Source organism: Apteryx mantelli, chromosome 6, assembly GCF_036417845.1.
Source record: "Apteryx mantelli isolate bAptMan1 chromosome 6, bAptMan1.hap1, whole genome shotgun sequence".
In the NCBI taxonomy this organism is placed as follows: Eukaryota; Metazoa; Chordata; class Aves; order Apterygiformes; family Apterygidae; genus Apteryx; species Apteryx mantelli.
The window spans coordinates 5,841,880-5,867,081 of NC_089983.1; the positions used below are offsets into that span (position 1 = coordinate 5,841,880).

Consider the following 25,202-nt stretch of genomic DNA (forward strand, 5'->3'; position numbering starts at 1 on the left):
TAAAGTCATCAGCAGCTAGGTTTTCCTCCTGACAGTGGCAAGAGCTTGCTTTCTAGGACAAGCTATGAGGCCTCATCTAGACACCCATTTAGGTCAGTCACACTCCACTAGCAGCCCAGGCTCATCAGACAAATAAATTAGGTCAGATGAATTCACACGTTCTGTGCTAAACTGGCAATTTTTTAACCTTAACAAGAAAAACTAAAGACTGTGCCAGTGGCCCCTCTTTTCCCTGACGTTTAAATAGCACAACCCTATTGCAAGGGAAAATTAACCACTTCTGCTTGGTACACACATACCAGAGACACTTCAGCATGGCATCATCTTAGGAATGTTTTAGAAAGCAGGCTCCAAGGATGGGGCTTCACAGCGAGCAGAACTCCCACCTGAGAACACTTATGCAGCCCTGGTATATTGTCCTAAATAGTTGTCACACAAGCTCAACACCTGCAAAATCAATTCTGCTTATACAGAACAGAAACCAGTGGGACTTTGTATGTGTTCAGTGTCATATTAGTTATCTCTCTTCCCACCAGTAACCCCTCAATAAATTGGTGACCACAACTCAGGGGCTAATAACTGCTCATTTTCATTTATGCTTTTAATTCCAATTGCAAGAAAGGGTGGTGATGGGGAACCTACAACGTTTAGAGAGGAGAATGAAGCTGGCATCCGACACTAAGCATGTTCCCCATTGCTGACTCTGCGTTGCTAAGCCTGCATTTGCAATAGGAAAAGTCATTTTATTCTGTGAAACATCAGATTTGCAGATTGCCATGGTCAACTTCAGCCATCATCACCGATCAGCTGGACCTACGCCTCTCCTTTCCTGCGTGTGCTGGATGGAAATCCCAGTGTACATTCCCTTTTTTCAAAGGCAGCTGAACTCCAGCTCACCAATGCAATGAGCTCACAGATGCTAGTGACTGCTTGGCTCCCATGCAGAACCTCGATGAAGTGGGCAGACTTCTTAACGTGCTCAGCAGCTCTCGCGAAACTGTGGAAGCAACCTCATGCCAAGCACACTGCAAAATCTGAACCATGGGCTACAGGATAAAGTCTATGTCTGAAAGAGCTTGTTTGTACCAGCTTACTTAGTCACAAGTAAGTAATACACAGTCATAGGCGGTTTCTACACTTTTAAAAAGTTTTTGAATAAAGGACAAATCTCACCTAATATTTGTCTGCCAGCTGAGGACCTGGCCTCTTCCATATCTCTTTTGGGACTTTGCTTGGCCTCTAGGATTTGTTTCACTGCCTACTCACTGTGCTGTTTCATTTCCTGGCTACCTGCCAGGAGACATTTTTGTAGGAGAAGTTTTGAATAACATATGCTACCTGTTTGAAGTGGCAGAAATGCTACTAACCTTGTCTGTCTGAGAATGTGAGAAACTGCATAAACATTTCAAACCCATTTAAACTGAACTGAGGTACTGGGAGACCCACAGTCCACCTCCAAGGAGTTAGGTGTGTCTAAATGCCATCTAAACACTGTATGAATGCTTTCACAAATCAATATACTGCGATTAAAAGCATGCATATTGCTGGACGGGTTGTTTTCTTTTCTTTTCTTTCCCTTTTTTTTTTTTTTAAACAAAGCTTTTGTAAAAAGGTTGTTCTGCACCTTGGCCGGAGCAGGATATCCTGGACTTTTAGCTGACGTCCATCCTCAGCTATTGTGCAAATACAGAGGTATAAAGAGACCTTACCTTACTAGGACCACAGTGGAGACACCGCAACAAGGACATTCACGTTGAGACATCAGCAGGAGCTGCCAGGTGAGAAGTCAGTTCCAAGTAAATGGCTCTTTAAGCAACTGTCTCCTCTCTGAGGAGGACAGGGCATTTCTTTTCTAGAGTGTCTGGTTTTTGTGACTGGGTTTTTGCCAGGTGTCACTGCTGGTCATTATATCCCTGAATAGCAGCCAAGCAAAGAGGAGTGCTTGGCTGAAACAACTCACAAACATAGAGATTACCATGATGAAAAGAGGCTACTGATGGGACAGTTGGTACCTGCTGCCCCATAGCCTACATTTTCCAAGTCACTTGCCAGACTCCAAGTACATTCAGGCCTCTCGATAGAAATGGCCTGATTTGCATTGCTTCTCTGCAACCGTATCCCCCATCAAAATTAACCAGAGCTCTGGGTGATCAGTGCTTGACTGAAAATATAGGCCACTTTCTAGTGGACTGAGCAGTTTATCTATACGTGCTCAGCTGAGCAGTAGGAAACATGCAAACAAATGCTGGAATTCAGCCACAAGGAAAGCTGCAGAGGTAAGTGTTTTTTACTGTAGACAAATGCATCTGGTTTTCTTGATGAGATTCAAGCAGCTGGAATAACGCTCAGAATTGCTTCAGAGCCTCCCTAAGTTTTTGCTATGACACCTTGAAGTCAGCCAGTTTTAACAGGGAGATTAATATGCTTTGGGGGATTTGTCAAGCTCTGCCTGAGTTGATCCTTTCCTCTCTCAGTTGCTGCCAGCCAGAAACATGCACTCCTTTCCATTACTGTGCTCCTTCCTTCTCTGCAATGGCCTTATGGTGGCTGCACAGAGAAAGGTCCAGGAGCTCCCTGATGAAGAGGAGGAGGAGAGCCCTGCACAGATTCGGACCCCGCAGACTCTCTCTCGAGGTGAGTGACTGGGGTGCATGAGGCAGGCCCGAAGCACCAATATTTCCTGATGATATCATCCATCACAGTGTTTAGCGTGTACCTCCACCCGCATATCCAGGCAGGCAAATGTCTGAGTGCAGTGGCTGGAAGATCTCCCTTCATTCCCACGCAGAAGCCCAAACATGCCTTAAGTAAGTGCCATTTGCACTGTGGCCAAGAGCGCTGGTGCATTCAGCAGGGGAGAAGTCCTCACACCCTGTACTTGGGAACAGATATAGATGCTTTGCTCCAAACCTGGGCTGGGGACGCAGCCAAGAGCCAGACTATCCCACTGGCTGCTGATTAGCTCTTCAGGTGTTAGTCAGTAGGCAGCCACACCAGCAGCCCCTATCCCTACCAAGGCATGCTGAGTAGGCAGGCACCTGTAGTTACAGAGCCAGCTCAACTTTTCTGCTGTCCTCTTTCCTACCAGCATGGTGGGCCAGGCACAGACACCAGGTATGTCCTCTTCCTCCCTGGGGATTTCTGTGGGTGCTACCAGGCATGGGCATGGTGCTCTAGCCATTGGATGGGGCTCAAGACCCATGCCCAAGCTTCGTTCCAGAGAGGGATCGTTCTATGTTTTCCTAGCATCAAATAAGATCCAGGCACCTGACACCAAAAATATGCCTGCATCTCTACCCTACCTAGCCGTCAGCCTGTTGAGTACTCTATTACTGCAGGAAGCCATATCAGTGCAAACAGCAAGCCTGTTTCAGCTCTTTGGAAGGATGGATGAGTTCAGGGAAGAACTCCAGGCTCCAACTTTTGAGTGGTTGAAAATACTTGTCCATAATCTTTATCAACCACCTGAGCTGCAGGAAGGGTGGGATTTCATCTTCCTTCCCTATCATCTGTCTCCTGATACATTTCTGCTCATGAGTTTCCTGGTACCCAAAAACCACCCGGAAGGTCTGGACATCCTGAAGGAAGGCAACTAGTTTGTGCTACCCAAGTGCTATTCAGCAGAGTATCCTCATCCATACTGAGGAGAAAATTAACTAAGGCTGCTCTCAACAGGCTGGGGAGATGACATTGAATGGGTGCAGACATATGAAGAAGGTTTAGCAAGATCAAGACAAAGGTAATCCTCAGTTCTTGTTATGCTAGCTCATACGTTTAAGTGCGTGCATAGCTGTGTGCATGGACAGAACTAACAAAACTATGAGATGATCACGTAAAGTATAGAAGGCTCTAACACGATGCTTGGACTGTGGACTATATTTTGTAAGCAGTGCTTATCTGTACTGTACAGAAGCTGAACAAACTAGGCTGAACAAGATTTTGGAGGGAGCTCACCAAAGACGCTCACCAGCATCTTCTAGGATTGAGTCTCACATACATCTCCAAATCCTTTCTTACTTGCTGTCCTGGTTGATATTTTTAGCAGTGTTTTTAAGAACCTTTAGTACTCACAAGCCATGAAGAATACCTGGTAGTTATAGGAACTTATTTCCTTCCACACTGGTTTCCACAGCCATAGCAAATACAGAGGGAAAGGTGTGCAGGCAAGGCCTCCAAAGATCTAGTGCAAACAGTACCATGGCTCACCTTCAGCCCCTCAGATGCACGTGAGCCAAGTCAACTGGCTATAGCTCCACTCCTGAGAGGGGCTGAGGTTGGAGCTCAGGGCACACTGTCATTTCAAATGCCCTTGTAGTGCTTCCAGTAGGTGTTACCTTCTCAGTGATCCACTCCTCTGTATACGACTGTGTCTGCACCTCCCTAATAGCCAGGTTGCTATTGCTCCTTGCACTATAAGTATATCCCTGGAGCATCACAGTGGCTTAATTCTTTGCAGGTGCTGTCTGTAAAAGGTCTGACTTGCTTTTCCTCTCCTTTCCTGCAATGTTGTTTCAGCAAGAAGCCACTGATGGTCATTCACCATCTGGAAGAGTGTCCTTACAGCCAAGGTGAGCAAAGCAAATCTTTCCAAATGATCTGGGTGATCAAACTCTCCCTGTCAGCACTCATTCCCTATGGAGTGCTTGGTGTGAACTTTCCCAGAACATGCAGGGAAAGATGGAGAGACAGTAGCTCCACTGGGGACTCTTGAGAAAAGTTGGGGAATAAAAGTTGTAAAGCTTTTCTGGGCAGTAACACGCTCAGGGTCAAAGCTTCCCTGGCTAAGACACATGGCTAAGAACCATACCATTCTTTTATACAATGGCTTTCAAGATACAGGTATCCTGAAAGGAGGGAGAGTCAGACACTGACAATTACCATTTTAGTCTTATGTCCTTGGGGGCTGCAACATTGCTTTAGCTGTGTATTTTCATCTTCAGACAAAAATCTTAGAAGTGCTATAGTTTACTGCACTGGAAAGTGCAAATCATCATCTGGCCTGCAAGAGCATCTGTGACCATCTGTTTTGTATAGTGGACAACGTTTGTGCTTACTATTATGAGGCTTCCTGCTGAAGAGCATGTCAGGCCACTCGCAATCACTTGATAACCTAGGGGGTTATCACAAAAAAAAAAGACAAGTTTGTCAGGGAAGTCTGGCTCCAGCATTTCTTATTCAACTTCTGTAAGCTTTTTTCCCAACTGCATAAACTGTGCAGATGACTCCTGTGCTCGTAGTGCAGGGCCATAAGCTGCTAAATAAAGCCAAGCCACGCCATGTGCATCCTCCATTGGGAAAGAAATATCTCGGTACACCAGCATTTCAGTTTCTCTAAGATCAAATGTCTTTTGCATTTTCCTTTACTATAGCCAAGTCCTCCAACCTTTGTGTGACATGCGCCTGTCAAAAAGTTTTGTTGGTTTAGGATAAAAGATGCTGCAAAACTGTGAAGCAGTGATGCAGACTTTCCCTCCCACACACACACACCAAAAAAACATATTTCTCTTTCTTTTAGCTTTAAAGAAGGCTTTTGCTTCTAGCACAGAGATTCAGCGGATGGCTCAGGAGGACTTTATCATGCTCAATCTGGTGGTAAGTTTGAATTTAAACTATTAATCTAAATGTTTACTGGGGAGTGGAATAAACCATCTTAAAATCAGAAATGGATTCACTTTGGACAGCTTTAAAGTTGTATTCAAAATGTATATATATATGTATATATACACACACTTTTTAACCTTCCTGAGGATATACAACAGCATTTGCAAAACATCAGCACAGTTACTCCTTGGAGGGAGGGCAGGGAGACACTTCTATACACACACACATATATACATACATATTGGTATGGGAAAACAATTTTGCGCTCTCCGACCATAGGCAATATTCTAATACAAGGAAAAAAAAATAGTCATCAGGCTGTCAGAGTTACACATCTGGGGTATCTGTTCCCTCTCCTAAGCTTCTTGCATGGGGCAGCTTGGACAGAAGAGGGGAGCTGGGATATTTGATCAGACCAGAATTGTTAGTTGTTGGTAGACAGTTATGTGAGGCAAGGTAAGCTTGGTTGACCTACTAAGACAAGCTCAGCTGATTCAGTCCATTTATAGCACTCTGAGGAGTGCTTTGACAGATACCCACTAAGAGCCTAACTCTCCAACAGCATTCCAGCAGTGATGATAACATGGCGCCCGACGGCCATTACGTCCCTCGGATCCTCTTCGTTGGTAAGACTCTGGGCTTGGGGCAATAATCAGAACAAAACAGCCAGCTGGTGGCATTTTTTTTTCTATACGGTCCCTATTGAATCCCTGGTGCTCCATGTAATAGCTTGTATTCTTTTGAATACTAACACTGTAGGAATAACCAAGACTTTCAAAAGGGAAACCTTATTTGGAGATAGCCAAACTGGGCCTCGTACTCCAAGCACGTGCTCAAATGACTGACAAACGCTCCACCCAAGGACAGAGAAAAGGCCCCTCACAGACCACAACCTATATCTATACAAAAGGCAAATCTACCATCAAACTATTGGGTACGAACAGGACAAAGGCCAATTCTTCTGAACCACCACATCAAGCTAGTAGATAAATAATCTTCTCATGGTGGGTTTCAGAAGTAGACTTCTTTCATTATAATACAGCTGCTGAGAGTCTTGTGCTTCAAATCACATCTTTCCAGCCATAAAAAGACCAGTGAACACCATTTTCAAACCTATTTTTTTTCTTCTCACAAAATTGGCCACATCTTCCCCACCCCACAAACCCTGTATCACTAATATCTTGGCCTTTTTTTTCCCCCCTCAAGATCCTTCTATGACAGTTCGAGCTGATATAACTGGCAAATACGGGAACAGGATGTACACCTATGAGCCACAAGACATTTCAACCTGTGAGTGAAATGGGTACCGAACTGATCCTTTTTAAAGCCATCTCAAGTTTATACAAAACAAATATGGGTAAAGGAATAGGGCACAGGAGAATCTTTAGAAATGCTATATCTGTATCTGTCGTAAAGTCTGCTTGCAGCACTTATTTCACAAATATGAATGAAGTTAATTTAGTGCAAGTCCTCTCTGGAAAAAAACCTGCCAAATATTTTTGAAAAAATGGGGCTGTGAACTATGGGAAGAGTGGTCCTCAGTGTCTGAACCCCCGAGGACTGTCAGGAAGCTGGTGGTGTTTCCAAATGCGGTGCAAGTTTGACCAAAAAACCTCAAACTGCTTCTGTTCAAGGCATTTGCAGACTTTAGCGTATTGCTGTTCTACTTCATAATCTGAAACAACTGAACCACTGAAGTGGTTTCCAGTTGTAATACTTCTGGGCCTAGGGGTAAATATAAAGTTTTAAAATAAATAGTCCATGAATACTGTAATTAATTCCTAAGGGTTGGTGCCCCTGCTCTCCCCTCTCTTGGCTGCCCACTTTTCAAGAATTGTAATTTTCTGAGGCCTTGAACTCCAGATCACAGTAAATTGGAACGAGCCAGATTCAAAAGCTGCGGGGCAACAAAGAGAGAAGAGAGCAAACCCATTTCCATAGACAAGCCAAGAACAATACTGCTATTTAGGTTCACAGTCTTTCTCCTCTAGTTCTTGCATTCCAGCAGTACACAGAGGGCATTTTCAGACTTTTGTCTGACACGCAAACAAAGCTTTGAACCTCACAGACACCTGCAAAGAAGATGGAAAACAGCATCTGTTGCACATCTGGTAACACACTGCCCTCCGTAAACTCCATCAGATGAACCAGTATATTCTAATGGCAGAAACCCTGTCACTGGAGTACTGATTAAAACATAGCATTATATGTCCTTTTGCTACTAACAGGAGTTAACAAAATAGTCTAATAGAAAAAAAAAAATATATATATAAATACATATAAGTATACATGTGTGTGTATATACACACACAAATACACACCCCTTTTTTTCTAAACCAGTGGCTTGATATTTTCTAGATGCTAATTTCAATCAAACCTTATTGCTGAGACAAAAAAAAAAAAAAAAAAACTGGTCAAAACTACCTATTAAAATTGAAAGATGATTTTAAACACTTTCTAAAAGTCAAGCTACCCGGAGCAGCCTGACTTTCTGACCTCAAGCAGTGTGGCTATAGCATCTATCCTAAATGTTAGCCAATACACACCACAAAACTTTGCTGCTGTTTTTTTTTTTGTAACGCCAGCGCTTTCTCTGCAGTGATTGAAAACATGAGACAAGCAAAGTCACTTCTCCACACAGAACTCTGAACGGTGGGCGCCTCCGATCTGCACACACCGAGACTGAAGTGCTGAAAAACACGGCAAAACCCAAGCCAGGATGCGTGCTGTCTTCGTACGTTCCCTCAGACACCCTTTCAGAAAAAACACCTTTAGGAGAACTCAGTGCAGTCCCTGTGCAATAGATACATGGAGTGATGCACTACTTGCCCATTTTTTAAGTAGCAGTTTATCTCAATGACTTTATGATTATCATCAATGTACAAGAACTTTTCTTGCTTGTGTTGACAAACTCTTCTTTATCCCAATTAGCGTAATTCTGAATACAGCAGCTTCATTGTAGGGCTCAATATTTACATTATAAATACATTTTAAGTTTCTCCTGTTTGTGCCTAAGCTAGATTGTACTTGTTGCAATCAATTTTCTACATCACAATTTTTTTTTCCTCCAAGCCACAGATCTTTTCATTCTGGATTATTTTCTCCTTCCCACAAGCAAGCAGAAGCAGCTAACAACCCAGCAACTGAGTGTAGCTCTTGACTGCTTTCAAATTATGTCTGTGAAGAAACCAGGAGGATTAAGAATGGATCATTTGGTTCACTTTGTGACCTTTCATTATGAACTACAGCCTAGTATTTCTCTAATTGGGCATGGTTATCATATCCTTATTTTACATTTTCTGTCATCTAGTTTATATTTTTGTTTTGCCTTTTTTTTTTAAGCATAGAAATCTGTACTAAATATACCTTCACTGTTTTTAAATATAATTTGTAGACTAAGAAACAAAATCATGCAATGATAATATAAATTAAGGCACACAGGTTTTGTGTTCCAGGTTTTGTACTTCTATTGCTTTGTGAATTACCATGCTCACTAATATGTATTTCAGAAACTTCTTTCATTTTTGTTAAAAGCTTTTGCTGTGTAATCCAAACAAAAATAAAGCACCAGCCTATTTCCTTTCCAAATCAGCCAACCTTGTTTTCACATTATTTTGTGTGCTTAGCCATAATCAGCAAGCTGATAACCTGCAGGACTGAACAAATGCCACTTACTGCAATCAGCCTTTTAACAAATTTCATTCCACTGCCAGCCATGCAAACTAAGTCTATGATCTGAAAAATCAAGGATTCATAAATCAGTACCAATAAACTCCAACTAGGGAATCTTTTAACGGCTCTGCTCACCAAAGAAAAGATAGATTCTCTGGCTGTAGTCTCTGGCTACAGCTGTATTGTTTCTGAGATAATATTATTAAGTTTACTAGTGTTAGTCACCTGTTAGGGAACCCAAACAGGTATGAATTGAACAGAAACACTATTTTGGCCATACTGAGCCTGTCATGCAAAAAAATCAGAACCTGTCCCTGGGCTAAGCATCCAATGGAGACAAAACAAAACACGGTAACCCTTCTCCTTAAAAGCAAAGAGACTGGGGGTGGAAGGAGGGTTAAACCCCACTAGGCATAATTCACAGAAGTCACCCAGGAGCTGTTTTATAACCACAGGCTGCTATATATAAATGTGTCTGCTTCCTGCATTCTCTCTCCTCCTTTTTTATTTTTATGTTTTTTCTTAAGGGCAGCAATAGTGCATAAGCCATAGAAAGCTTGCAATCAAAGTGCAGAACTGACCAGAAGCAAGGAGAGCCAAATACAGCAGCAGAAGCATACAAGTAATCTCATCGGCTCCTGCATCGCAGCCGCACGAAGGATTAGGTGCATCCAAAACCAAGCAGCGATACCCTGCAACCACTAGCAAAAAGGGACTTAAAGAGGAATTTGAAGAAAAGACCTGCGGCTGATAGAGGCAGAAACATGGTAGCCCCTGGAAGAAGGAAAGTGAGGGGAATTGCAGACAAGGCAAACAAAAGGGCAAATAAAGAGAGGGATCAGTAGTGGGGGGAAAAGCAACCATAGGTTTACACAGCAGAGCTAGTAACTGGGAGCAGTTAAATTAGTTCAGAGCAGAGGTGGGAGCAGTTGAGAAAGGCCGACGACGCATCAAGTGCTGACAGGGTATTCAGGGTGGCCTGAGGTTGAGGATCCCAGCGTGGGAACGATGCTGCCCAGCGGGGACGGGCGGGAGGAACCTCTGAGCCCAGCCAGGAACAAGGTTTGCACGCTACAGCAGAATAAAGGAGCGCAGGAAATGAAAAACCGTTAACCAGTACAACAAGTTAACAGTTACTTGCTCCGGTAAAATCTGTCAGCAAGGAAGCACTTATGGTGGCCTAAGGCCAGTTTCCCCCCTTCCCCTCTTTTTTTTTTTTAAATATAATTCTCCCAGACGATTAGAGAGGCAATTTTTAGCAAAAGCAGGTGTTTGACCCTTACTGATCAGTCTGAACACAACCACTTCAATCAACTTCTGGGGTTCACTTAAAGTTTATAGGAAAGCTTTAAAAATGCAAAGTTTTTAAAATGCAAAAGACTTGCTAATCAAGAAGTTGATGCTGTGTCTTTTAGCAAGACACCCACAGTCTAGCAACCTTTTTTCCGAGATACTCTAAGAAAATATGGTGCCCTTATTGAGCACTCTACTATATGGATCACAACAGGCGCAGAAGCAGAGGTACTTGCAACTCCATTCAGTACAGACAGCTGATCAGGCCCTGCTGCCCGGCCTAGCACGGCTCTTTGCATGGATCTTCATCACCACCATCATATCTTTTGCATGTACCTGCACATGGAGCCATGCTGTCTAATTCACCAAGGCTGGCAAAGAGGGGCAGTCAGATAACAATAAATTACGCTCTAGTTGTTAGCTTTCTAGCCACTGATGCAAGGGCTGGGAGCGCACACCTTGACGTCTCTAAGCTTGCTTGCAGACTCAGCTTGGCCTTGTCTATCCTGGAGTTGTAGTGTCCCTGGCTAGGCCAAAGGCTTAAGATGAACTTGCCTGTAACTGAAGAGCTAAGCAGAAACATTGGCAGCCTCCAAAAACCGCAGCTAACCACACTGGAGAGCACGGCTGGCAAGCCCTGCTCTTGCAGCCGTCTTATCAACGGCTTTGCTCTCACAGCCTCCGTAGTGCTGTGGTTAGCCGCAGCTTTGGGGAAGCCACACAAGCAGCTAGAAAGTCCCAGAATCAAGATGCTTCTCTGGAATACAGCCTATCTTCTCCTTCTGCCATCGTTCACCAGTCCTAGGTACGTCACCCCACACTACCTTGGGCCATCTTTCTGCTTGGGGTTTATACTTGCAAAATGCTTCAAAATGCAAGCCACCCATAGTGTCCTCTGAGGAGGATTCAACAGAGGATGGCTTAGTTCTCCAAACCAGCCGCTTCCTCCAGCTCCCTAATCCTTAAGCAAACTGGAATGAGTTTTGAGAAAAAAAAAATATATATATACATATATATATGTCTTTCTCCGAATAAGGTTCCCAGAGTGGAACACAATGCACCAAATGCTTTTTTACAAGAGCTGCACCAGGATCAGGCACAGATAACAAGCTAACAGCTTATTCTTTAGGAATCTTGTTTCTTACTCTACAGAAATCCAGTCATCTAGAAGATTTATGTTGTTTCTCTTGAAAAAACAGACCAGATTAATACGTTTGGATGCACACATACAATAACTGGGAGTCGGAATTATGGGCGGTAAATTCGAGATCATGCTTCCTGAAAAAGGGGAAAACGTAAGATAAAAAGCACTTCAACTCGCACCAAAATCCCAAACCTCCTACTGAACTTCAGTCTCTGGGATGACAGCGCAAGCCCAGCTAGGGCTGGGGAACTTCTCGCATAGATCAGGATGCAGTGCTAGGAACAGGTATGAAAAAAATCAAAGTGCAATCAAGGCTGTGCCCTGTCCAGTGTTACAAAATAATCTACCCCGTTCCCAATCAACATATGTCAGTCAGACACATAGACCAATCAAATAGACATATATAAATGACTCTTTATTTTGTGAAGTACACTTGAAAAATAAAGATGAAAGCTTTTCTAGGCCTTGGAATATAACCATGATAAACTGTGGAATCACAAAGACTCCGTTTTAAAAAGGTGTTCCCTCTCCCCCCATTTTTAACAAACTTTCATTGTGGAATGGTCCACAATAATTCTAAGAAAAAAATATGCATTTTGAGCCAACATTAGAAATAATTCAATATTGGTTCAGTGCAGGCACTGCTACATCACACTTCAACAAAGGCACATACTAAAATCCCCACTTTAGTACTTGTAATCTGTATTTAAATTTCTCCAAACTTCATGTTTTCAGGAACAGACCAGAGTTAAAATGTAGGTGGGGAAAAAAGAGAGTCAAGCTCAGTACAGCTGTCCAGAATGGGATTGGAGGAGTTAAAGTGACAGCAAAGTAAGTGCAATGCAATGGAATAATTTGCAAACACAAAGATTCCTTGTTTACCTTGGTAATCAGCATGTGTGATAATTTCTGTAAGCCTGTGGCTTACAAGAACTCCTGTTGAAATGGAAGAAGGCTATGCAAAATAAGTCCGCGAGGGAAAGAAAAAGGCTGCCCTCACCTCAAGCAAAAAAAAAAAAAAAAAAAAAAAAAAAAAAAAAAAAAAAAAAAAAAAAAAATCCATCTGCAAAACTAGGATTATATAATTCAAGTAAAACCTAAGACCAAGAGAGTTGGGAAATGTAGGAAATGATAATATCCCCTTCTTGGCTGAATCAGCCTAGGAAAGCACAGAAGCAACTTATTGAATTTTAAAAATTAAAAATACGTGAAATAATTACTGTTCACAGGCTTCAAGATGAGGAGGTGCTTTGACTTTTTTTTTTCCTTTTTGCTCAAAGCTGAGAGATTTGTTTTGAAGCTGTCCAAAATAGCAGAATATTGTTAAACTGTGAAAGTTAAATCAGAGGATCTTCCCACACCAGCCAAAATTTTAGTAGTCTGCTGTACTGGCATTTTCTACAACAAAAACTTCTACACATACACGAAATCATTTACTATAGTCCTCAAGAGTTGCATGTATTTTGTTCACTCGTTATTACAGTTTTAATTAAAGGTACTTCAGCCTATGTTTCAAAAGTCGTATCTGAACATTGCCTTACTCATTTCAAAATAGGTTTGCCAGCCATTCATGCAGTTCAACAAGGCTTTGTAGTGTATTTGATAACAGACTTCATTTGACCCGGGAATCAATTTCTGCAGGTTTCCAGCAGGAAAAGGCAAACACATTTACATGCCATCAGCACTTTACTGCTGCACCGAACAGCTTATGTGTTATCTTCTACCTTTCCTTTCTTACCTTATCACTGAAAATATGTTTAAAGTCTGATTATAAGCAAATAACTCCATTAAGAGTTTCAGTTAATTTGTCAGTACTATTTATGCTCAAAGAAAATTATGAGCCTGATGGGAAATTAAGTTATGGCTAATCATGTACAGCGGAGGAATACCGTTTAAGTGTTGTAAATATTTGAGATGTTTAAATAAAGGTGATAGAAACATCAAATTTTAGTAAACCCTGATTCCCAGCCTCAGTAACAAAATACGGTCTCTCATCAGATACTTACATGTGTTCTCAATCTTGAGATCCAATCTTACAACCATTCGGTAAACATTTTACTTAATACACAAGAATCTTTGATACTCAGTTCAGCTGGTATTCAACAACATACATCCCTTCTATTATGGAGGCTGTAAATCAACACCAAGATAAGCATTTTCTTGCACTTTCTCAAATGTTTCAAAGGATATTAAAACAGCCAAACAAATGCGAAGTGAAGGAAAATCCTCTGAATAAGAGTACTGAAAATAAATACAAGCCTTTTTCCTGAGTAAAATAAAACCCACCTCAGACCAACCGCCAGATCTGCCAAATGTTTCTGTCCTTTTTGTTTGTTAATAAAGCTTGTGGACAACAAAAAAGCACTAGCAACTTTGAAATCCAAGGCTACTGCACTGTTGTTTCATATCAGAAAGTTATAGGTTTCCAGGTTTTAGAGCTTGACAAATTTTGAACTTATTCCTTTCTGGAGTCAATTTAGCATACCTTGTCCAGAGATTTCCACATTTCTTTCATGTCTGAAGTCTGATTCAAGCTACTACTGACTTAGATTTATATATCAGACAGCAAATCAAATTCTGGTATCACTAGTGATTTCAGTGATGAGACATGGAACAGTAATTTCTAAAAAAAGGGGTTTATGACTGCATTGAAAAACCTTAGCAAACTCTGTAGTGATGGTGCAAGACGCCAGTTTTTCTGATTAAAAAAAACAAAAAAAACCCAGAGCGATTATAAAATAGTCACTGAAAGGTTACACAATATATTAATCAGTTTTCTCATGAATAAAGTGCATTTACCTAGCCTGAGAATAAGTACCACATGGATAAAGGGATGCTAAAGCACTTCACCAAGAAAGATTAAAAGAAAACCAGAGTCATCCTGAATCCTATATCCAGTCTGTCTCGGTGATTCTCAAAGACACTTCAGGGAAGACCATCCCTCTCGCTGGTCCAGTTGAGGTACTCCATTCCAATTTAGTATATCGGCAGTACGGTCTGGTCAAGAAATCATCTGCCTGGTGCTATCTGAAAACTCCAACATTGATTGAGAGAGCCACTTCTGGCTTACGGTGCTTAATATTCACCTTTTCCTCAGAAAAAATGTGGTTCTGTAAACGTTCAGCTTGTCGGCTATTAAAAAAAGAAAGAAATAAAGATGCCTAGTATTGGGGTTGAGTCTAAGCACCAACAGTGCCATATGCCAGTTGGATTGAACCCGATTTCCACTTAGGTGCAAGAACGACTTTGCAAGCTCCCACTTACATCCTATATAAGGCCTGTACAGACAAAGAGTTCATTTTTCATCTCCAGAGACAGTGCCAAACTTTGTGTGTTGCAAGGGAAAAACTGAGGCTCAGTGTAGGAACATGGCACTTACTTAAAGAAGAAGTTTTTGAATTGCTTTTATCAACTTGAGTGCTTCCTTTAGCACTACTAGGACTGTGTGCTCTAAGAGCATCCTGTTATAACTCTTTAGAGTTATCCAGGTAACAAGTTAGTGTGAGAAGCAACAAAAACCACCTTAAGTATTTCAAAAGAAAAGTAAATGTAAATACTCAATACCTTTTCTTTTTTTCTAATGCAAGCTGCCTTTGCTTCTCTTTTCCAACATCATCTCTCACTGTGCTGAAGTCCTTTGTGTCATCAAGGAGAAGATTCTGTTGTCAAAAGGGATCGAGTGTAATAGCTTATTATTTTCATCTGCCAAAAATGTGCCTCACATGTAGCTCAGTTTAAACAATTCATTGTCAGAGCACTTTTTCTAACTAGTTTTAAAGCAATTAAATTCAGGTAACTAAGTGCAAAATATTAAAAACAAAACAAAACAACCCTTACAACTCTTCTTTTTAGTTTCAGTATTTAACAATGAACTAGCATCAGAGATATTGCTCAATACCTTAATGCATCAGAATATGACACCAGACTTTTCCTGTATTGCTTTAAAACCCAGTGAGTATGTTCTTTCAGAAGTCTCATAAATCAGCCTGACTGACAATTCAGAGCTCAATACGCTGCTGGGTAGTTCCTTCTTCTTTTTTAAATATTTAAATAGATCTGCAATAATCCTTTGGAAAGTGTTGTGAATTTAAATTTAGAGTATTATTTTTAATGCACACTGTTCTTGGATTTTATTCTCACTTGGAAAGAAACAGTTCATAAAACAAGGGCAAGAAAAATCCACAGTTTCCTCTGGATAGTGTTTGAGCATAGACCAAAAACTGACTTTGCACTGGCTAAGGGAAAGTTGCACAAGAGCCTCTAAGTATTGCCCTCTAGTGCCCGCAGCAGGATATAAGGGTGAAAGCACGATATTTCCATCAGACTGGTTAAGAACAGGAGAAAAAGGACAAAAAGCATCAGTAGCAACAGATTTCCCCTGTCCGTACAATGTGTTGTCCAGATCCATATATCAACACTTTCATACAGATGTAACAGGATGCAGAAAAACAAGGAAGAAATGAAGACACTGCAGAGGGGGATGGTGTGCTTCATCCCAACCCAATAATTAAAGCAAAGTTCATTTACCTTCACTCCAATGATGTCTCCATCTTTCAGGTGATAAGGTGCTGACTGTAAACTCTCCTGTTTTTTCTTCCGTTTCCTCTTTGAAATTTGTTGAGTCTGAATAAAATCAAAGCAGAAGACTCATACATAGCAGATTTCAGAAAGCTGCTTAAATGGATATTTGCTGACAATTCCTTCTAAATGTGTAGGGTTCCCATTAGCTATTCTTCCATAATCAGACAGGCTTATTATAAAGAAAATTAAATATCCACTTTTGTCAGCAGCTTTTTTTTGTTCTGCAGCTCACGTAAGCAAAACAAAACAAAAACAGTTATCTGTCTCCCTTCCAGCTCCCAATATTTACCAGAGTAAATGACACTTCATGACTAGTTAACAGTGACCCTTGACCACAGGACATCCTGTATAGTGAAGAGAAATACTTTCATTCTGTGTTACCTCTGCAGATCTCTTATGTCTGTTATCTAACTTCTATAGCTATAGATTAAAAAATTCAATGAAATATATGCATTTGCATAGCAAATGATTCCGTGCTCATGACCTGCAACTAACTTTTCAACCTGTATAAGCAGGTATAAGAAGAGATGGGATGGAGGAGTGGTTTATTCTCTGCTAACCAGAACTGCTCTCTTCCCCAAAAGATTTCTACCTGGTTAACTTGGCAGAATGGCAAGTTCTGCTAACTGAAGTGATCAAAAACTTATTGTCTTCACTATGATTTCAAAAAGACCTAAGCAGATTCCTGAGGAAATAAAACTACCTCCACCACTTTCCAAATTCACCTCGCAGTTTATGTGGGAAAATAAGGCTGTGCACTCAAATACATATACGTGAAAACTGCAGCACAAACCAACACACACTTTTCTCAAAACAGCTCTCGGACTCAGTCATTCCAGATCTTACCCAGCTAGATATCGGCAGCCACTCAAATTTTTCCGGGAAGTATTTGGCTATTTCAATTTTATCTACAGGGAGACAATAGTGAGAAGCAACTCTTTGCCTCAGTGCCCCGGTTGTGCATTCTTTGGAGATATCCCAGACCAAATCTGTGGAGTGGTAGTAGTCCCTCTGCCCTGGTATCCCCATCTGTACTCGAAGCAACAGTTCATGGGGGCTGTCACAAGGAAGAGGAAGATGGACAGTTGTTGTGAATCATTCTTTCAGAATCCCAAATTGCTATTCCTCCCCTCCCTCCCCCTCATTTTTAAAACAAGGCTCTACCAGCAGAAAATGAAAGCTCCAAAGTATTCTTGCACAAAATACTGATATCTGTAATCCCAACAGAAAGTATTTAAGTTAAAAGCTGCTAGCTTAAGTCTCATCTCAAACATACACTGATAAGCATTAAGTATCTTGAGAATTTACCCCAAATTCTCTTCTTTTTGCAGAGGTTCTATGCAGATTTCCACTCTGGCTCCCAGCTTATATTCACTGATAACAAAACAAAGATTAGACGCACATTTTCAGTCATATATTCTAAATTCCATTATCTGCAAAACCAAAGCAAGAGGTTACTGGAACCAAAACTGAAACTCAGGAAGGTATATAAACTGCATTCAAAACCACTTAAAATAAAGCTTAGCCGAATAAGCATGATTTGATCTATTTATGCTCCCACCTCTCCCTTCCACCACGCTTGAGTTACAACAGGTGCTCAACACACAAAAATTGAAACAAGCAGGAAAGAGCTTTCTGTTGACATTTGACTGAACTGATTTTGTTTCTCCCCAATCCACCTCACAGCCCAGTAAACCATCAGTCTGTTGTTATGTTACTTGAGTGTTCAATAAGAAACCTACTTGAGTTGCTGCTTGTTGTTTCGTAAAAGCTTGCCTGGGCGCTTACTTTCCACTGTCCAGGCTCTGAGAAATGCAGGTAGTGGAATGATCTGCTCCTGGCCACACGGCAAAGTCATGGCCTGCAAAACCAAATATCTCTTCAATAATTTCAGCAGCCAGTCGGCTTGGAGAGATGAAAAATCACTTGACTGCTTCTCAGTGTAATATTGAAACAATTAGAGATAGGGCAGGGTATTTAGACTTATCCCTCAACAATGGTTGCTTGCAACTTACAGGTGGTGGCTGTGACGGACAGATTCTTTTTTCAACCTCAAAGCAAGTTGGCCTTCACTCCCTCCCAGCATTTCTCAATTTAACGAAGGTCTCTAAAGTCATGAATTTATTTTTTTAACCAGAATTTTTATAACTGGAAGAATGAGGCTAACAAAATCATTACCACAATCTCTAGCCAAGTGCTGAGCAAGCTCCTTCACTCCTTTAACCAACAAAGCAATATTATTTCCACGCTAAGATAAATTTCCATGTTCATAAGATGCAAACAGTCACAGTATTTCACAGCAGCAGTTTGGCTGAGACTGAGAAACAGACGTCTTACCCAAAACAGCAAGTTTTGGTATGGATCAGAATTGGAAGAGATGATAATGCACTTTAATTACAACAACCAACCAGCTAAACAGTGGAAAAGTTTTTACAACAGAGTTGTTTGGTAGCTGGTTGTTTTTGTGTTCTTTTGTGTTTTTTTTTTTTTAAGTGTGTTAAATCACACTTTTCTAATTAAAAAAGCATAAAAAGGCACCTTAGTTTCTGGCCAAGGAAACTAAGCCACACGTTCACAAATGACAGATACGACCTTCTCTGCATTTAAAGCAATTTCTCATTCATTAGGTTCAACATATGAAAACACACAAGAAAACTAATACAGGAACTATGTGGAAATGGCAAGTGGCTCTTTAGGAAGTGCTTGTATAGGTGTGTTCCTCTCATTAATCATTTTTACATTGTGAAATAAAAATACGGCAGTAAGCCAAAGTTTCAGATGAAGCGCAACAAGGCTTTTGCAGCTGGGGACACATGACAGAATGGCAACTGCAGGGAACATACTAAGGAAATATCTGAGCTACATGCTCAAATTGCCTCTTGGTACTTACCACCGAACATGGCATATAAGCAAATGCCATATCAGAACATACTGGAGACAAGGGAAAAGGAAATAAAAAATATGTATTAATATAGCTCAGTTAATCACAGTGTTGCTGTACATATAGAACACAGGAGAACATCTAACCTGAATCTTCAAATCTTCCAAAGAAGCTTCTCCTGTTATTTCTATACTGCCAGCGTAACATAGACCCATGTCTGTTTGGACATATTCTGGGGGGAGACAGAGACACAGAGAGAGAGACACACACACAGAAAGGGACAGAGAGACGGAGAGAAGAATAAATATGATTCTGTTTATTGTCCTAAGAGAAAACAGTCACTTTGAGAAGAGATTTCATTTAATTTAGAAGGGACCTGATATAAATTTTTTTGAGGATAGTTAAGGAAACATTATACACAGTTGATAAAATACCTTCTCTTAGCTGCCAAAGAAGAGTTCAAACTGATTCTATATTCTATTGTTTTTAAAAATACAACAAGTTATTGGAATTCATGAAGAGTATTAATTATTGGTTATGACTCTGAAATGTAGAATGTGTTGCACGGAAAGTTAAACTACTCTTACCCACGCTACTGAAGTCGTCAGGGAAGAAAATGAAACTTTGATAAAGCTTGAGAGAAAAGGAGAAAAACGCAAAAAAAATCCTTCTAAAAGGCGAGGGTTCTGCTGTGCAACACAGCTCAGCAGCAAAGGAAGAATTTTATTTTCTTGTATAAAAGAGCATTGGTTTATCCCCCTTTTTCCAATTTGCAGTTGTCCCCAATACATTCTCTTCTTCCTTCTCAATCCTCACTTCATTTTTTTACCCTCGCTTGTTTTTGATTTGGATTTGACTTTTAGAACAAACACATTAAAATACCTGTATGCAGTGTCCTGGAGAGTCACACCGCATTCACTCATCTTATAGCTTCTCAAAAAGCAATTTAGCCTCAAGTGAGTTAAATGCAATATTACGAGTCTGGCTTGAAGCCAATCATTCATAAGCTTTTTGAGAAGATGTCCTACAAGACTGCCACTCAAAGTACAGAGTAGCTATTTTATTTGCAGAAAGGTAACTGCTTCTGCTTCAAAATCCAGTGAAGATCTTTACCTTTGACCAAATAGGAGCATAAGGACAGTCCCTTCCAGCGTTCCCAGCCTAGTAATATACTTGCAATCTATACTTAGGTGGCTCCTTTCACAATAAGCTTGCTGAGACTTGTATAGCTACTCACAGGTTTCAGAATTTTGGTTTTGACTCAAGGCCCTCAGTGCTATCACAGGCAACCAGCCCATATGATTCCTTTCACAAACTGATTCAGCTCACCTCCTGCTGGAGACACCTCCAAAGCCTCCATCTTACAGGTCACACCGTTCACTTGGTCTCGTGCATTCTCCTGATGTTCCATATGATTTAAAGGCTTGTACCACCAAATGGGTATTTTCAGGAAACCCTGAAAAGCAAACAAGAAGTACCTGGTAGCCTGTGTGTTCCAATACAGATAAGATTCAGCTTCCATCTCAGGAAGAATGAATGAGATTTGTCCAAGCCTGAGCTTCTGTAAACCTGCGTTCATCTAGGATTCCACATCACCTACTCTGACTTCCTACTTTTATATGGACCGCTGAGTGGAAAAAAATCTGGCCTTATGTAGCATAGGATCACCATCCTGGTTTGCTGTCATGGCATCTGACATGACAGATGCAACTGAGTGACTTTATTTCCTGGAGATTTGGACATAGATATGAACTTGACTGAAGAGGCTGCATTCATCTAAGTTCACCAGCTACAATGGTATTTTGTCGCTTCAGAAGCTCTCCAGAGCTTTTCCTCACCTGCTCTGCACGGCCAGGAAAGGACACTTAGGTTGATGTCTCTCTCCTCTTCTGAGCAGAATAGACTGTATTTTTTTCTTTCACATGCAGGTCTATTATCACTCATTCCACTGTTGCAGCAAGCTCTTATCCCACAACTTTTTGAGAAAAAGGCTATCAAAAATATACAAGTTTGTCCTGTATGAAGCTTTATTCACCATAAACTTGCTGAGAGCCGCATTGTCTGCTTGCTGGTTCTTGCAAAGTGTTTTAGCCTTTTGTTTTGACTTACAATGCCCTATATCACTTGAGATTTGCTAGCACAGAGCCCTTCCATATGTACAGTCATTGCTGTCAAGACAGCCAAGAAGGGCCCTTCATTTGCAAATACGATCCTCAGTACAAAAGCTGACCTAAAAGGCAAACAGATAAGTTCCTCTATTTTTACTATTTTGTGAGGACATAAAAGTATAAGGGCTGTGCCTTCAGGAGGACTCCTACTTTTGTGCACTGGTTATTGCTCATCTTGCTTGCCAGAAATACTGATTTCCTCCAGATTTGTAACCTTAACATATTCTAAGATGCATTTAGGCTAGGAAGCCGCAACAGGCAAGACTTCTGCTACAGAAGTTGAAAGAATAATAAATATAGAGAGACTATTTATAATATTCTTATAATATAAATGTTAAACTATGAAACTATAAAACGACAAAAAGCTTTATTCATTATTTCTGACTAAAAATATTTCGGATGAAAAATTCTGAAATAAGCAAAAGGAAAAAAAGAGAATCCTATCGTATTCAAGTCTCCAGAAAAGTCAATTGATTAAAGAACATAAACAACACCCTTAATTTTACCTTTGGTGGAAGCTTTCCTTCAGTTAGAACCAAAGTATCCCCTCTGCAAACATTAAGCTCCTTCAGAGTGGCATTCTAGAGAAAGAGAAAGCACAGTATACTTGTAAGCCTGCAAGTCCTTGTGCTTTGCTTCCTGAAGCGTGAAGGGTTTTTTTATGCCATGCATATCAAAAGTCCAAGGTGCTTTGCTTTCCCACAGAAGAGCACATAAATATTCACATAACTTCTACTGCTTGGAGACAACTTTGCAACAACGCATAAGTATTCCATCCACATAAGCCTGCAATTTAAGAGTACTTCTGGAACATCCCACTGAGCCATCTATTTTCTCTGCACCTCCATATTTTACCGATTAATACCTCATGCTTATCACTGGTAGATCTGAACATCTTTAATGCATGCTAAGCCTAGACTTTAGGAAAACCTATGTGGACATGGCTTAATAATAGTCCCTGAAAATAAGAGGCAGGTGCTTAAGATTTACCTTTTAACCATAGCCAACACTGTCTTCACAAGGCCATGCGAAAATAGAACAGTGCCTAGTAATGTATCACCCACAAAAAACACCACAGATTTGCTTTAATGAAGTTTTCTTCAGGAAAAGTTCCAAGAAGAATGGAACAGACTACATATTGTGTGATTCAAGTCAAAAAGAAGGTCCTCTTACTTCCTGACTTAATGCTTCCCCTGCTTCGTAGCACCAGTCAAGCCTTCTCAAATGCCAGTTGTCACCTACCAAAAATAAATAAGTAAATAAACGCACAAACTTAAGCAGAGGGAAAACTATTAGCCAACAAGGTTGTTACCCCCAAAAATGCATTAAAAAACTCTTCATAAGTGTTAACAGCCTACCCATTTTTACAACTCTGACAAAATTAGAGACTGAAAAGAATGAACAAGTAGCTTCAGCTTCCTTCCCCAGGCCCTAGAAACACACTTTTGCCTCTTCGAAATAGCCTTCTCTTATTTTTATGTCTGTCTGTCTGTCTTTATGAACTCTCCTTCGCAGCTATCTAATTTCCCTGGTTCAGGAGGAAACCAAAGGAAGTGAAATGACAACATGTAGCTAGAAGAAGAACTGCGGAAGAAAGAAAATTAAAAAGTTGAGAGGGAAAAAGTTTTGGCTGTGGAAACGATGAGTGTGAATTGTCAATGAACTTCCCTTGTCACTATACCATTTAAACTGATGAAAAGCACCTTAAAATGATACTGTAAGGATAATAAAAATATAATAGTAATTATTAAGGATAATATAACAAATCAGAAATATACTGTAAGGAAGAAACTCAATTCTCTCTCCCCTTGTCTCTGTTCTACATTTCCGGTAGACTTTATATTAGAGGAAAAAGGATGATATAGTTCAGAAACTACAACACTTTAGAATTAGCACCTATATGAAGCATTATGTACAGGAGAAACAAATTTAATTGTGCTTTTGTTTGTTCAAAAGTGAGAGATGAAAATGCACTTCAAAAATTTTCTCTAGGGTCCAAAACTTGACTTTCGTAACTAAAAGCCCAAACAGAATCTCATCAATGAATTCTGATGGGAAAACAGTACCTGGCAGCCTTTTTAAACTACAACTTCAAAACCCACTGAACTCTGACATTTCTTCGAATGAGAACAATCAGATCACGAATCTCTATGCAAGGCCAAATTCAACTTTTCAAAAAATGGTAATATAAAGCAAGCAATAAAAACAGAACCCTTGTTTCTTGGCAGTGAACCTATACCACAAGGAAATGAAAAAGGTTAAGCTTCTATTTTCAAGACATTATTAACTATTCCACTCATATGCATATGTACACAAGAGCACAGTATTTAATTTTCACTTGGGCTACTCAATGTGTATTTTCATAGTAATATTTTTCAGGTGAACTTTTGTGTTTCCTAGAGCGTGGCCAAGTTTGCAGCCTTCACCCCACAGTAACAGAGAATTCAATGTTCAATAAGGGTTGGGTAAGACCTAAAGCTCGAAAACCCAATGACACGTCAGGCTTTTCTCTCTTCCTCTCCATCAGCATCATCAGAAAGAGATGTTGAGCCAAGAAATTCACATATGATGTCCGTGCTATCTATATCTCTTCCTTAACCCTCATTTTAAAGTTTAATAACTAGAGCTGCTACCACCCAGACTCCCAAACAATAGCCAAACTGGGATCTCACATTGATTAACTGGCTTTTGCAAAACCACCTAAGAACACTTTGATTTTTATAATTAACCTCATGCAATGGTTCCCACTGCAATACACAAATGTTGTTCAAACAGCCAAACACCTCCATTGCCACAGGCTCTCAAGCAAACAGTCTAGGAACTGTGAATTTTGCCATATTTAGATTAAATATAAAGCCTGAAACTGATGTTTCAAGAGCTACTGCACAGCCAGCCTTTATCAGAGCAAAACTCCAAGTTTAAATTCCTTTCTTCTGCCCTCCTCAGGTTACAATGACACATAAATTATTGTAATAAAGCAAGGACTTTTAAGTTTTGGGTTAGCAAGAGGGCTCTTAGAAAACTGGAAATCCCTTAAAGAGAACTCTTTAAATAATAACATAATATGACTAACCTGATAATCCAGATTTTTCCAGCATTAAATTTAGACACTGAAAAAAAAAAAAAAGAAATATATGGTGAAGCTTAACTCAATGTATAGGTTGGGAAATAAAGTTTTCAGCAAATCTGTACTAGATTTTCTAGCGTATATAAACTGAGTGGCTGATTCCTGGTGAATACCTAGAAACAATATATTTATGTAGACATGGTATACTTGAGTTATATACTACTTTCTTGAAGTATGAAATTGTTTTCAGGTAGGAAATTTACTACTACAGGTGAGTCAGCTTCCACAAACTGTTAAAAAAAATAAAAAATCTGTGCTGTCAATGTGTTGCTTTACTGAAGCAGATTCTACTGAAAGAGTTTGAAAATGCTAGTGACCTACCCCAAAAAAACCAACCAACCAAAAAAAAAAAAACCACACACAAGCTGATGACCTCAAGCACATTAGAGCAACTTGTTGAATACATAACCCTAAAGACTCCTCATTATTTTAAAATACTGCTTTCTATCTTAACTTTGCCATGGCTATTGCTGAAAGCTGCATAGTCCTCTTCAAGAAATGCTGTCAGACCAACCCCAACTTGGGGACCTGTTGATTTATAGAGACTAATTGCACAGTAACTGAAAAGCATACATATTTACTCCCATACAACAAAATTCAATCTCGTGGCAGGCTCTGCCATGACTGCACATCGTTTCGAGGATTGCTATTTTTAAAAGGAGTGGCTAGCCATACACGGAACAGTCGGACTACGTTAATCCAAGGAAACAAGTAAGGATGTCTACTTGCTACCTG

At 40.3% G+C, this 25,202-nt stretch overlaps 2 protein-coding genes across 11 annotated transcripts in view; one reads left to right on the forward strand and one right to left on the reverse strand.

Moving 5' to 3' along the window:
* Positions 1-1,768: 1,768 nt before the first annotated feature.
* On the forward strand, positions 1,769-8,538 carry LOC106489329 (anterior gradient protein 3-like). Its single transcript, XM_013948506.1, has 8 exons — positions 1,769-1,778; positions 2,475-2,634; positions 3,676-3,739; positions 4,516-4,568; positions 5,516-5,592; positions 6,164-6,227; positions 6,808-6,891; positions 8,201-8,538. Exons 2-8 carry the CDS (start codon positions 2,493-2,495, stop codon positions 8,248-8,250), a joined length of 534 nt encoding a protein of 177 aa, XP_013803960.1. The 5' UTR covers positions 1,769-1,778; positions 2,475-2,492; the 3' UTR covers positions 8,251-8,538.
* A 3,566-nt stretch (positions 8,539-12,104) lies between these two features.
* The window catches only part of USP40 (ubiquitin specific peptidase 40), a 39,019-nt gene continuing 25,921 nt past the window's right edge, over positions 12,105-25,202 (reverse strand). For 7 of the 10 annotated variants that reach the window (XM_067298665.1, XM_067298659.1, XM_067298660.1 and 4 more), the window contains 11 exons: positions 24,414-24,450; positions 22,514-22,578; positions 21,847-21,921; positions 20,502-20,628; positions 19,319-19,404; positions 18,034-18,152; positions 17,600-17,665; positions 17,138-17,348; positions 16,238-16,333; positions 15,275-15,369; positions 12,105-14,842 (listed from right to left, as the gene is read on the reverse strand). In XM_067298665.1, the coding sequence (XP_067154766.1) occupies positions 14,734-14,842; positions 15,275-15,369; positions 16,238-16,333; positions 17,138-17,348; positions 17,600-17,665; positions 18,034-18,152; positions 19,319-19,404; positions 20,502-20,628; positions 21,847-21,921; positions 22,514-22,578; positions 24,414-24,450 (1,086 nt within the window). In that variant the 3' untranslated portion in view covers positions 12,105-14,733. The other 3 variants (XM_067298662.1, XM_067298663.1, XM_067298664.1) reach the window with 3 other exon arrangements.

Coding starts and splice junctions, on each gene's coding strand:
- LOC106489329 (XM_013948506.1), top strand. CDS start 2,493: ATGCACTCCTTTCCATTACTGTGCTCCTTCCTTCTCTGCAATGGCCTT. Junction 2,635..3,675: donor CCCGCAGACTCTCTCTCGAG/GTGAGTGACTGG, acceptor TGCTCTCAACAG/GCTGGGGAGATGACATTGAA. Junction 6,892..8,200: donor GCCACAAGACATTTCAACCT/GTGAGTGAAATG, acceptor CTTTCTCTGCAG/TGATTGAAAACATGAGACAA.